Genomic DNA, 15064 nt, shown 5'->3' with positions numbered 1-15064 from the left:
AATTCTTCCAGATGATATCCCTAGAAATGTTCTATTTTTGTTCGATAAATGTCTTTGATGACGTTGTTTTACGATTTTTAAAGTAGTGGAGTCGGCACAGTGTCGACCTCAGTTTTCAAGGAATTTGAAAACAAATTTGGTCAAACCTTCTTTGACCCAATCCAAACTATGGGATTGCATTTCAGTTTGCCTGAAAGCGAAACAGAGCCCAAAATGGTTCCGTTGAATTCTGTCCTGAATCCAAAGGTTTAGAGACATGGTATCATTGAACTAATATTGAAGCGGGAAAAAAACCACAAAATTGCGTTTTGTGCAAATTAGGTCCCCTGTGTGTACAAGATACCGAGACAGCGCTGTGTTGGTCGATGGGTTTCCGTCAGCCAAGATTTAGTCTCGGGGAAGACTTGTTAGTTCAGCTTTGATGTTTAGGCCGATAGATTGACTAAATGTTTGGATATCGCTTTAGGCGACTTGTTTCTTATATTTCTCTTGCTGTCTGATAAAGTATAGTTTCCACTATTTATCTTCTTCTTCTTTTTCTTCGTTCATGGGCTTAGACTCCCACGTTCACTCATGTTTTTAGCACGAGTGGATTTTTACGTGTATGACCGTTTTTACCCCGCCATCCAGGCAGCATACGCCGATTTCGGGGGAGGCATGCTGGGTACTTTCGTGTTTCTATAACCCACCGAACTCTGACATGGATTACAGGATCTTTTCCGTGCGCACTTGGTCTTGTGCTTGCGTGTACACACGAAGGGGGTTAAGTCACTAGCAGGTCTGCACATAAGTTGACCTGGGAGATCGGAAAAATCTCCACTCTTAACCCACCAGGCGGCAGCGATCGGGATTCAAACTCACGACCTCCCGATTAGGAGGCCGACGTCTTACCACCACGCCACTGCGCCCGTCAATCCACTATTTATACAAACCAAGCACTCCAAACTCTAGAATTTTCAGATTGAAGCAGAGTGTGTTTGTTTATATACCAGTTGAAATAGCCCGTTTTAAACTAACAGTGAATTGTTCGTTCTGTGATCTTGATGTTGCTGTTTAAATTTAAGAAAAAGCCCTTCCCGTGTTAACGATTCGGCCAACAGTCTGAGATCTGGCAAGGCTTTTTAAAGGGGATACGGCAATCCCTCCACTTTGACACATACCAAAAATCTGACTGCTTTTTGTACAGAATTAGAACTCTGTGAATTAAATCTAAAACGAAAGAAAGAAAACCTGCTCTCTAAGATCTAGTTTTATCGGCCCACACACACACACACACTCACGCACACACACACACACACACACACACACACACACACACATAACGCACTTACGAAAGCCCACACACAGATGCACACACACAGTGCACACACACACACACACACACACACACACACACACACACACACACTCGCGAGCGCACAAACACAAACAGAAAAACAGTCACACGCACACACACACACTCTGACACACACACACTTACACACAACAACAACAACATGTTATTATTGTTCAACTTTTATATTAAAAAAACCACCACTCTGGCGCATTTGTAGGCTGATGACAGTTTGTCACGCCCAACTTATTTATAAGGCTAACGAATTTCCTTATAACGCGATGATTCAAACATCCTTTTTCTGTTCACTGTACCCCTTTCAAATGCTCTACTTGTTTCGCTTCGTTTGTCGGTGTGACTTGAACTGCTGGTAAGCTACATAAACAAAAGTGGTTGGTGATGATGATGATGATGATGATGATGATGATGGTGATGATGATGATGATGATGATGATGATGATGGTGATGCACCTGTTGTATACATATTCTACCTTTAAAAGGCACAAGGCGTCCAGGATAGGTATTCCAGGGCAGCCATAGGGCAACACGGCGTAGCATGGCATATCCAAGAAGAGCAACTGCGGATGTCAGTGGGCAGCAATTTTTAAACAGAAGGGGCTTGGTATTTATAGCAATTCTTTCCGTATCTTTGTAGTTTGAAGAGCTTTTCAGAGTGTTCTGTCTCCGACAGTATTTTTAATTTTCTTTTAATTTCGTTTCGTTTATTCCAGTTGAAAGAATATGTACAGAAGTATAAGGGAGATCATTGTGCTTTGTAAACTTGGTCGTTTCCCCTGAATCTGTCCTTGGACGGTTTCTCTCTTCCTCTCTTTTAAGAGGTCTGGTGGCCCACGAAGTGTGAGTAATTTTCATTTCTTTTAATAAAGGATCCGACTCTAGTATGATTTACATTGGTTTTGAGGTTGTAATCATTTGTGTGATCACTCTTGACACACATTTTTTGGTAGAGTAAGATTTGCAGTCTTCCACGTGGTTGTCGAGCTATTCCGCCATTTTTTCCTTGTTGTAGATCTGGTTTACTTTTCTGAATTTGTGATTTTGTTCATTTGAGAGTGTTGTTAGTGTTGTTGTAGGAATTATAGTAGAAGTAAGAAGCGTGCCGACTTCGGTCGATGTAGTATTTTGTTGGTTTTAAGTTATGGTAAAAGAAAACGACTCGGAACGAAGGCCCCAGTGCTCCAGTTGTGTAATTGGATAATTCGATTTTTTGTGTACCCCATTTGCCACCAAGCGTTGGTTGTTCGGTCGCGACTGCGGTGGTTTAGAGGTTGCGATTTTGTGTTTTGATTCTTTTCATATTAGTTTGTACTTTTTCTTATGGTTTCTTTTGTTTACATATGTTTCAGTTTTTTACCGTCTTCACTTAACTTCACTTCTGATTAAAGAATTGGTAAAACTACCTGGGGCGTGAACAGTGTTTGAATCCGCGAGCCAGGATACAGAGCTTTGCAGTACCGAGGATAGATATTTGGGAAGGGTGTTGCCAAAGTGCCCAAATGCGCTTTGTAAGATGCTGTGAGATTCGCAAAGATTTTGATTGGCCATTTCCCCATGATCATGCTCACGCCCACAGACCCCCACAGAATATACCCAGGATACGCCAGGAGGCCCTTGAAGCCACAGCATACCGTATTCTGCGTGGCCTTCAGGGCATGCAAATGTGTATGCATCGGGTGGATGATGATGATGATGATGATGATGATGATGATGATGATGATGATGATGATGATGATGATGATGATGATGATGATGATGATGACGACGACGATTATGATGATGATATTGGGTGAGCAATTACCTTAACTCGTTATTCATTTCAAACTGTCGTATCTTCATGACTGAGACTGAACACTTAACGGCTGTTCTTTGTGACAAAGGGAACATAAGTCTTAGCAGCTGCACTCGCTACATTTGATTACTCATATACGACATCGACACACGCTTAAAGTGGCGGCATCGACACACGCTTAAAGTGGCGGTGACCTTTCAAGTGATTTTTATACTACGGACATGTCAAAGTCATCAAGACAGACTACATTTTCAAAACTTTATCCTCATGAGATATACAATTAAAGGAATGTTACACATTCAGATAATAACATTTCATTGAATTGAACTGAATTAAATTGAATGACGACACCATTCGCATCGAGTCATCTTGTCAAAGCTTGTTTTGAAGTTCACGTCAGAAACTTCATGTTAAAAGTCAAGGTAAGAAATGGATGTCTTACATGGTTTGAATATTTGTTGACAAATCACAATAGGCCTTGGAGGATGGGAGTTAGGGTGCACGGCATATCATTCTAATGACGAGTGAAATGTCAGTGGCAGCGTAATATGAACCGCAAGCGCTCAGAAAGTTTTTCCATCTCCTCCCCCCCCCCACACACACACAACAACACACACAAACACACATTTTAGAAAATATAACAGACTAGCACCGTGTAATGATTGTGTCGTCACCTCCCGCGCCATTTCCAGAGACCTCAGGCGAAGTCTGTGACGTAGACGAAAGACTGACGTCATTCAGCGTATTACTTCTTTGGACCGAAGGCATCATGAGACTGCTGGCGGCAGCAGGCTGCTCTTCACGGGTTTTGTTGCATTTGACAGAGCAACATATTGCGAAGGTCTTTCGCACGTTCTGAACGTATCCCTGTCTGAAGGTCGGGTTCATGACGCCGTACACGATCCAGTTCACCGAGTTGTTGAGGAACAGGAAGAAGTTGCCCAGGATGACCAACTCCGCGGAAAAATCCATGTAGGACTTGAGTATCGTCATCAAACTGTAGGGGATAAAGGTGCCGACCGCAAGGAGAAAGACAACGAAGAGAGAACGAACGAAGGCCACTTCTCTGGCTTTGTGTCTCATATCTCTGATCTGGCCGCGTCGCTTGGCGGTTTTGAGGAGCGTACTTTCCTGACCGGCTGTTTTGTGTTGCTGTTTCTGTCGCTTCGAAGGGGTCATTGCCGAGGACGTCCCAGCTGCACTGACCTCAGCATTTTCTTCTATCTGTTCGGTGGGTTGGTCTGGCGTAATATCCAAAGCATGAGCCAGGGCTGGCTGGCCATCAGTCGCGACTCTGACTGTATTGTTTCCATCAAGATCAGATTGTGTGGCTGCAGTTGTCCACCCTGTTTTGATCGTGTCCTCGTTGTCTTCTTCAGAGTTGCCAGTCAGGGGCACGCTTGATTGAGAAGGGCTTGAAGCTTTCTCGTTCTCAGCCTGGTCACCAGCGCCTTGTTGGATAAGTTCATCGTCGGCTTTTGACAACTCATCCTCAGTATCCTCGCTGATTCTACAGTGCTTCTGAATAGGCGTTGCCGTCTTGCTTCTAACGCCTCCGTCGTCTCTTCTGTCCCCGACATTAGTATTTGCTTTGGCTCCATGCTCTGTGATTCCAGGGTCTTCATTCTCACCCTGTGTCACGTGCTCTTCTGCTCTGTCCATCGTGTCACCAGCACCGGCGCTTGCCTTCCCTTTGTTCACACGAGCCTGCAATTTATTCAGGCCTTTCTCTCGTCTGGATTCTTCTTCATTCTTCATTGGCGGGTAGCGTTTGATGCTGCTCAGCCTAAGTTGTCTCCAGCGGCGAAATATGGCGAAGTTGCAGTAAGCAACGAACAGCATCGGGAGAATGGCGTAGGTGAGTACGATGATCTTGACGTAGCTGGTTCCGCCCCTGCTGTACGAGCAGAATCGGGTGACTCGACTGTAGCCGTAAGATCCTTTGTCCTGCTGGTCCACGATGGGTAGGATGGCAACAAAGAGGCTTCCCAGCCACACCACCAGGCACCAAGCCACAGTGCGAGGCAGCGTGAAGACACGGCTGTACAGGCGAGAGTGACACACGTGCAGGTAGCGGTTGAGGGAGATGCTCACCAGGAAGGAGATACACGTCTGCAGAAGAAATACATTCTTCAAATACCTTCACATGTAATGTAAAGCCTATACATGTAAAAAAAAAAATTATATATAATAATAATAATAATAATGATAAAAAAATTTACAAAATTTAAAAAAAAATCCACAAAAAGAGAATAAAAAACAAACCTTCACATATTACCTTCCAAGACACTCCCCTTTTCGTGCATCAGGTTAACCACAACAGATTCTATATGCGATACAAACATTTATCTTTTCCTTGTCCTCTGTCCAGAGCCAGAAAAAAACAGCATATTAAAGCCCCAGACAAAGCTTACATGATGAGCTTAAATACAGCTTCTAAAATTCACTCTCTTTCTCTCTCTCTGCCTCTGTCTGTTTGTCTCTGTCTCTCTTTTCCTTCCAACCTCGCTTTCTTTCTCTCACTCTATCTACACATGCTTGTATGTTTTTCTAATGCTTTTTCTGGTGTTATGAATATTATAAGATGTTTGATGGGTTGTTGACAGACCAGCTTTTTTGTCGGTCCGAGGGGGAGCATATCGTCTTTTGTTTCATATTTATTGACCAAGGCCGAAGGCCGCGGTCAATGAATATGAAACAAAAGTCGATATGCCCCCCGAGGACCGACAAAAAAGCTGGTCTGACAACAAACCACCAAACATCGTTTTTGTCATCATTTTGGTAGTGAGAAAATAAGTGCACAATCAACACAGGGAGCCATGCTTTGAAACACGAGTTCCGTTTTGATAACCACACGAGTTCCGTTTTGATAACCACTGGCAATCAAAGCTGGCGTGTGAAAGCAACTTTCTGTGTTTTTGAGTTCATAAAATGTTGGGATGAATATGTCAGGTTTGAGGATGCACAGTTCTGTAGGTTCATCTCGGTATTCCACCCCCTCGGCTTTCAGTTGTAAATATTAAGCTTAGTGATCGAATGTGGAAGCTACGTTGGGTCAAAGGTCACAGAAGATTTGCGTCGTGCAGCGAAGGAAAGAATCGCGATCTTGTTTCCGACTCAGTGCCTCTTTGTTTTTCATTAGACCTGTCATTCTGCTTGCTCGGCTTTGTTAGATGTTTGCATATCTTGTTGCTATTTTCTTTGCTTTTATTATTATTTCTTATTTGCGCTTCGTTTATTGATACAACGTCTTGTCCACAGGTCACAATTTGTGTGTCAGGGGTCAATTGGTTTGACTTGAACTTGACGTTCGTGTTTCTCTGAACGTCTGTGTATCGAAACACAGATACACGCACTCCATGACTTTGTAAGAAGACAAAACATATCTGTAGGTTTCATTTGTTTGTGATGAATGTATGACCTTTCATGAAGTAGTTTTGTTTTTTGTTTACTTTTGCCAGTTTTCCCGTTTGTTTTTGGAACTTTGCAAAGCAGTGTCGTGTCGTCTGTTTAGGTCTGGGGAAACACCAATGAAAAGAGCCGAAGAATCCCCGAGCGTTTCTATTGGGTTTGCTTTTGATTATCCATGTATAACCTGCTTCCTGCAACTATGGTAACCGGGGATTTATTGCATGGGGAACATGAGATTTATTTCCCAGGTGTTTGTGAATGAAAACTCGTGAAAATGATGACAATTACCATAATTCATACAATAAGAATATCGGTTCAGTGTTGTTCGCGTAAAATAGACTTTGTATCTGACAGAACCACATTGCCGGCTACATTGTACTCCAAAGGCTACGCATTGCGGAAGCAGGTGCCTTTTATGTAGTTTTGGTTTATGAACAAAAGTTTAACTCATCGTGTAAGCTTGGTCTTGGGCTTTAATAGGCCGGGTTTATTTTTGCCTCTGGACTAACCTGATTTGTTTTTATGTGTTAGATAGTTATGACTTGTACAACTGTTAAAAATGGTAAATTAAACTATTGAATGTATACTTTAGACATGCCAATGAGTATGAATGACCAATACTGAGGAAAACAATCTTGACAAATAACATTTCACAATTTTGACAACCTTCAGGCAAACCAAAGATTTAGAATATCTAGCTGAACAGTACAAGTTCACTTTTGCTGCTTTGTGTGTACTTTATTTCATATCGGTTATTTAGTGACATGTATAATTTACACCACAAGCATAGCTCCAAAAACATCTCTCTCTCTTTCTCTCTTTCTTGTATTAGATGTAAGAACAGGTTGTAAGAAAAAGCCTCTACCCTTGTAAAATAAAGTTCCATCATCATCATAATCGTCAAACTCATAATCATCCTCTCTCTCTCTCTCTCTCTCTCTCTCTCTCTCTCTCTCTCTCTCTCTCTCTCTCTCTCTCTCTCTCTCTCTCTCTCTCTCTCTCTCTCTCTCTCTCTCTCTCTCTCTCTCTCTCTCTCTGTTACGAACATGATTTTGATTAATTGGGTATAATATAATGTCAAGTGCAAGCACCTATGGCTGCTAGCGTTGACAGCCGAAACACCCACGGATTTTTGTCTGGTCACGTTGCACGTGAAGTTTTTGTGAATCCACCCCAACTGGTGGACGGGTGAGCTGTCCCAGTCACTTTTACCTGAATTGTCACAGAGGACGGAAGGAAGTTAAATCGAGTGAATGACTTGCCGAAGTGAGGTAAATATTCTTTGATGTTGTATAACCGATTTAGTTAGAGTATCGAATTATTAGTAGTGTTTATGTAAACTGGCCAACTCCATGCATATGTATACAACATTGCCAGTTTACATACCAGAGACTTATTATTGTCGTTTTCTTTGTACGTCAGACAAATGGGAGGAACCGAGGAAGTATGAATCCGGCAAACCCCACCGCCATATTCTCCTTCGGCAGCGGAGAGCATGAGAGCATGACTGTAACATAGCATCTACGTCTATCCAGTGACAGTTCAGGGGTGGGCACCTGTCGCATTGTCGCATTTTTTTGCGACAAGGGAAGCCGATTTTGCGATAGGCGAAATTGCGACAAGTTGCGACAGAGTGCTCTTTTTAAATTTGCTATGTGTTTTTTTCCCCAGATCTATTTTAGCTGATTCCAAGGCTGATCAATCGGTGGTGTGTAGCCTGACCATATCGAGCACTCTTTGGCACTCTTCTGTTCTGAAGTCTGGAAAAGTCGTATCGCGTCTTTTTCAAAGATGGAAGCGAGGGAAAACGAAGAAAGCGCCCGAAGCGCAAGGAAAACGCTGGACATTCGTTCATTTTTCAAAAGGTACGGCTTTCATAATGTGTTGTTAGCCGTTGTACTTCAATCTAAAATGCAAAGTACCAATGCAGATCTGCCCGGTGATCACGCTTGGTGTGGCTTTCTTCTAGCATCTTCACTGCTTCTTCTTCTTTCACTTTCATTTCAATTTGATGTAGGCGCCTGGCAGACAACTTGTTGTTGAAGGTCGACTGACCGACATTGAATCATTGTGATAGATCTGTTCTTTGTTGTGCAGAATCTGTTTTTCGTTCTGAGTTAATTCCGGTTGCCGCTCGTGTTGGAATGACTGGAGGAGGAGCAGGGTGGGGGTGGGGGGGGGGGGGTGAAGCCAGAAGGGGAATCCCAAAACAACGTAAAATCTGCACCTGCCGTTATAGGGAGACAGGTAGGGAAGTTGATAACAAAAGGCACTGAATAAACTTAAAGCGGAAAGAGCCGATCTACAACAGTGGGTACCAACAGGTGTACGCCCAAGTGTATTGACTGGTAAGTTAAGTGTATGTTAAGGGGCAAACAGGCGATTTTCCACAAAAATCAGTGACAAAATCTGCTGCCAGAAACTGGCAATTATCACCCTCAGAATGCACCAGATTGTACCATTTGCTTCCTTTTTTTCAAAAATTTTCCGGGGGGGCATGCCCCCGGACCCCCCTAGCAAACTAGGCGCTTCGCGCCGTCGACTTGGCGCTTCGCGCCGTCGACTTGGCGCTTCGCGCCAAGTTCTGCTACAAACAATATTACTTTTGCTACAAGCAAAGATATTGTGCCCACCCCTGAGTGTCACTCGTCATACCAGCATGTCTACTGTCACCGTCTTCATCTCTGTCGTCTACAATTGGTCATGTTAACATGATTATCGCTATTATGCACATCGTCTTCATCTTTACCCTGTGTCATTCGTCCTTGTCGTCATCATCATGGAAGACTCAAATGTTGTAACGTGAGAAAGTGAAGTATGCATGTGTGTGCGAGTAAAAGCCAGTTAGATAATTGATTTTGTGTATGACCAGAATTGACGGTTGAATAGTTTGTGTGTTGACATTAGATGTATTGTGTAGCATTTAGATGCAAAGGACGAAAGTAAATTGTTAAACTGTTTTTCCCTTCTTGATTATTGTTATGAGTGAGGTCGAACCTGGAATAGAGAGTATGAGTAATTTGTGAGTACATCATACGTAAATTTACAAACCCTATCCGTAACACTCTCTCTCTCTCTCTCTCTCTCTCTCTCTCTCTCTCTCTCTCTCTCTCTCTCTCTCTCTCTCTCTCTCTCTCTCTCTCTCTCTCTCTCTCTCTCTCTCTCTCTCTCTCTCCACGGCGACTACTTACCAAATATAACGTAATGATGACAACTCCGTTGATCACGCAGTGGACACGGTCCACAACTGGATGACGGTGAAGAATGAGGTCAAGGACAAAGAAGGTGAACCAGTATCCCAAGGTCAAAAGGTCAGCCAAGGACAGGTTCGCCACGAAGAGAATGTGAACGCTGCTCTTGCGATTGAACTGCTGGAAGATGACGACCAAGAGGAGGAAATTTCCCAAGACGCCGCTCAAAACCATGGCAGCGCCGACTGTGATGAAGGCGATTCTCGCACCATCGTCAATGGTGACGGGAACATAGGCCTGCGACGTTTCAGTGGTTTCAAACATCGTAGTCACGTCCATGTTTTCCTGACGAGAGTGAAGCGTTCAGGCCGTCTGTTTTCTGACCAGCCAGAGCGATTGAATTTCTGACGTAATGGCTTTTCGACAAGGCTGAGGATCACTTATTATGCTCCTTTGTCTGCTTTTTGTTTTAACTTTCAACGGATGTAGCTTTAAAAAATCGGCCGTGTGCTTTTGAAAACAATGCCGAAGGCCTTTTGAGCGAGGACAACAGTTCGCACAACGACGCTGTACATCGCTAATTTAGTTCCTTCGCCTGCTTTTTGTCACTACTTTGAACGAGTTGCAGGTCAAAATGAGCAATGTCCGGATGTAAAACAAACTTGGCTACAGTTTTTTGAACGAGAACAACACTTCACTGATTATGTTCGGCTGAAGATATTTAATTTCATTCCCTTTTCTGATTGTGTCACACATTTCAACTTGTCTGGTTGAGAACAAAAAGTTGGCACAGGTCTGTCGATCAAGTGGTTGACTTTTATTTACAATTCGCTTGGCACGATCAACCGTAAAGCGTAAGTTTCTGCATGTCATTGTGTTTAATTGAATATAAATATTTGATGGCAACATTTTTTTGGAAAATTAATTCTCTTTTTCTTTTCCTTTCCCGCTGTCTCTCTCCTTCTATCTCTCTCTCTCTCTGTCTCTCATTTTTGTTTTCCTTTTTACAAACTTGACTAAATGTTTTAACATAGAGGGGGAATCGAGACGAGGGTCGTGGTGTATGTGTGTGTCTGTCTGTCTGTGCGTGTGTGTGTGTGTAGAGAGATTCAGACCAAACTACTGGACCGATCTTTATGAAATTTGACATGAGAGTTCCTGGGAATAATATCCCCGGACGTTTTATTCATTTTTTCGATAAATACTTTTGATGACGTCATATCCGGCTTTTTGTAAAAGTTGAGGCGGCACTGTCACACCCTCATTTTTAAAATCAAATTGATTGAAATTTTTGTAAACCAATCTTCGACAAAGGCATTGCATTTCAGCTTGATGGCTTAAAAATTAATTAATGACTTTGGTCATTAAAAATCTGAAAATTGTAATAATTTTTTTCTATATAAAACGATCCAAATTTACGTTCATCTTATTCTACATCATTTCCTGATTCCAAAAACATATAAATATGTTATATTTGGATTTAAAAACAAGCTCTGAAAATTAAAAATATAAAAATTATGATCAAAATTAAATTTTCGAAATCGATTTAAAAACAATTTCATCTTATTCCTTGGCGGTTCCTGATTCCAAAAACATATAGATATGATATGTTTTGATTAAAAACACGCTCAGAAATTTAAAACGAAGAGAGGTACAGAAAAGCGTGCTATGCAGCACAGCGAAACCACTACCGCGCTGAACAGGCTCGTCAGTTTCACTCCGTTTTGCACAAGCGGCGGACTACGGTCATTGTGAAATAATACAATGCGTTCAGTTTCAAGTTCTGTGAGTTCCACAGCTTGACTAAATGTAGTAGTTTCGCCTTACGCGACTTGTTTTTCATTCTCTCTCTCTCTCTCTCTCTCTCTCTCTCTCTCTCTCTCTCTCTCTCTCTCTCTCTCTCTCTCTCTCTCCCCTCTCTCTCTCTCTCTTACTCTCTCTCTCTCTCTCTCTCTCACTCTCTCTCTCTATCACTCTCTCTTTCACTCTCTCTCTCTCTCACTCTCTCACTCTGCTCTCTGTCTCTCTCCCTCTCTCTCACCCCCTCTCTCACGCTCTCTCTCTCTCTCTCTCTCACTCTCTCTCACTCTCTCTCTCTCTCTCTCTCTCTCTCTCTCTCTCTCTCTCTCTCTCACTTTATCGTCCCCTCTCTCTGTACATATTGTTTCCCTCTCTCTTGTTCCCTTTTTCTCCCCCTCTCTCACACATACACATCGCACCCTACCCCACATCGCTCTCACTACTCACCCCTGTGACGCACGCATACAAAGATCTTCCTGTTTAATATTTCCTTGTTCAGATAATGTTCCCGTATCGTGGGAGTAAAAATCCTGAATGACGCATGTGCGCGGAAAAGTCGCTATATGACACACATAATCACGCCCACACATACACACGGGCGCTCGCACACACATTCGCGCTCACTGCACACACACAGGCGCACACACACACACACACACACACACACACACACACACACACACACACACACACACACACACACACACACACACACACACACACACACCCGATGACCAAGACATCGCTGTCTCACCATTATGAACACAGGGGACCTAATTTTGACGGATTGTCGCTGTTTTTTCCCAAACTTGATAGCAAATCAAACATAACATAGCTATATATATATCCCATGACCTCCCTTCTTTGTCTCTGTTACTTCAGTATGGGTATATATGTTCTATTTTTTTACCTCAATAAATACATCATGGACTCCAAAAAATATATGATAGTGCAGATTCCGATTTGGGCAAAGAACTACTTTCCTCCCGACCTTTGACCTCGCGCCGAACAATGTGTCACATTTGTATGAAGTTCCAAAATCGTATTGCACGGCTCAGAAAACCATATCAGTTGCACACAAAAATGAATCTCAGAACTGATCTGACGTATGGGATGCAATAAACAAACGTTTCTTTCATTATGAAAGCAATGCAGATCGAAAAAAAACGAACATTCAACTTACAAGATACCCAGATGCTAGCGAACCAAATCAAAAACACGAGTACCCTCCCTTGCATCGTTAGCAGACGACTTTTGAGAGTCTGTCAGTAATGTGTTTGGTGTGCGTCTTCAGTTTCTCTGGCAGTGTCGGTGTGGGAACTGACAGAAGCTAGGGAGCACAGATAATAGAAGCACTGTCACATAGACTAATCACACAATCAATACACATTTGGCTCATGTTTTAAATGACAGTTTCGAGTTTGTTAGTCAAACTCAAAGCAACAACACTGTCACTGGTGACATGCGTAGCGAGACCGAGAAGCGTCCTTACCTGGCACGGTTTGGCTTCGCTATCAAACATCGGCTGTTTCACGTGTTTTGCGAGCAAGTCTACTCTTTTGCCTGGCTCTGCAGTAAGTCCACATTGGCGATGAAGGTATCCAAGAACTTAACATGTGTGTATTTTTCCGTAATCCAGTCATATTCCTTCCAAATGCAATCAATCGGCGGTGACAGACGTGTCAGCAATTCGCGACTTCAACTCAGTCCCGTTTTCCTCACACCCATACCAGTTTAGGTTCATCCATCCAAACACACTCGCAAAACAGTTTATCACGTAGATACATTTCAAATAGGGAGCAAATGGTTAAATCTAAACCTACATATTTGTTCCCTAAAATTTGCTTCTCTGTCAATAAGCCTAATTGTATAATAACACGTTCGAGAAAAACAACGTGGAATCGATTCTGAATCGAGTAAGCCAAATGGGTCCCAAACCCGTTTCGCCCGTTCTGCCGACCTGAAACGCAAAACGAAAGAATTGTGCGCTTCAACTAAATTAATTTCTATACGACTTCATTACTCTCGTGGTTTTTTTATATGGCTTGTATGTCAGTCAAGACCCAGTGGGAATATCAATCGAGAGCCACTCGCCAGAGGCTCGTGTCTCCCGATGATATTCATCCGCTGGGTCTTGACTGAAATACAAGCCATATTAAAAACCACTCGTGTTGTAACCTATACATATATATATGTTTGGATTCAGGAAAGCTCATAGAATTCAATGTAACTATTTTTGTGTCTGTTATTGCAATTTCGATTTCAAGCTTAATTTTGTTTGCCATGTTTGTTGGATTCTCTTTTTGAGCATCATTAACAAGATGTGCAAAAAGTGCATTGCATATTTTGAAAACAACCAGAACCAGGATAACCCACTACATGCCTGTTAATGTCCGGACGGGTTTATAGTTTCCACCCACGTTCAGAGAAATCAAGTCATATGAGTGCATTAAATACGTACTACTCACAAGCACGTGTTTGACTGACAAAATATGTTAACAGTGTGCACACATACACACACGCACACACACACACACACACACAAACACACACACACACACACACACACACACGCACACACACACACACACATACACACACGCACACACACACACACACCTATACATACACACACACACACAAACACACTCACACACACACAAGTACACACAAGCACTCACACACACACACACACACACAAGCACTCACACACACACACACACACACACACACACACACATACTCAGAGAAGCTTACTCACTCATTAGCGTCAGTGCGCACACATTTACTCATTCATTCGCTTTCTTAACACACAAAAACAATAAATACACCACAATCTTCAAATCTTCTGTATGATCATGTCTGTAATGGTAACATGTGCACACATACCGAAGAAAATATCAGTATATTTATTAAAATCAAAATTGAGAGGAATTACATAACAATTCATACCTTCAATGCAGTACCAAATCATGTATTCCCACGGGTAATTTTCATAACAATAAACCAGAAAGGTTGATTACTGGAACCCTTTAACAAAATCTATCACTCTCAAATACATCGACCCAATGGTCTTTATAGTGGACAGAATGACGAATAATTACAAAATAACACAATTAATTATGTACATACAAGTACGCTTTCAGCGCATAATGTGTAAACAAAATACTTTTTTCTGCTCGTAACGCTCTGACCTTGGAATTCCAGTAAATCTATATGCAAGTTCAAAATCAACAACTGAAATCAATCACAAACAAAAATATATGAATAATGAAATTGATAAATAAAATGATATGACAATCGGCCTTACCACTAGGTATTCAGTCAAATCCGTGTAAGAGGCTTTCAGCTGACGGGGACAACCAAGCCACCATTATGCACCGACTTGACATAGATCAACAGACGTGCCTTTAGAATAATGTATGTGCAGAGGTGCCTCATCTGAACAGACAACTAGAGCTTGATGTTTCCGTCACACGTTGTCTTTTGGATCTTCATGGGATATACAGTTTACAACAC

At 42.3% G+C, this 15064-nt stretch overlaps 1 protein-coding gene and 1 long non-coding RNA gene across 2 annotated transcripts in view; both read right to left on the bottom strand.

The window, feature by feature from the left end:
- LOC138975554 (uncharacterized) overlaps positions 1-15064 on the bottom strand; it is a 324129-nt gene that overhangs the window by 138951 nt on the left and 170114 nt on the right. The window lies entirely within an intron of this gene.
- LOC138975547 (probable G-protein coupled receptor No9) lies at positions 1512-10380 on the bottom strand. The gene is made up of 2 exons (XM_070348259.1): positions 9746-10380; positions 1512-5255 (listed from the first exon to the last, which is right to left on the bottom strand). The coding sequence occupies exons 1-2, from the start codon at positions 10082-10084 to the stop codon at positions 3789-3791; spliced, it is 1806 nt and encodes a 601-aa protein (XP_070204360.1). The 5' UTR covers positions 10085-10380; the 3' UTR covers positions 1512-3788.

This window comes from Littorina saxatilis, linkage group LG9, assembly GCF_037325665.1.
Source record: "Littorina saxatilis isolate snail1 linkage group LG9, US_GU_Lsax_2.0, whole genome shotgun sequence".
Taxonomy (NCBI): Eukaryota; Metazoa; Mollusca; class Gastropoda; order Littorinimorpha; family Littorinidae; genus Littorina; species Littorina saxatilis.
Note: the sequence above shows the minus strand (reverse complement) of the source record. Positions and strands in the feature narration are given on the sequence as shown.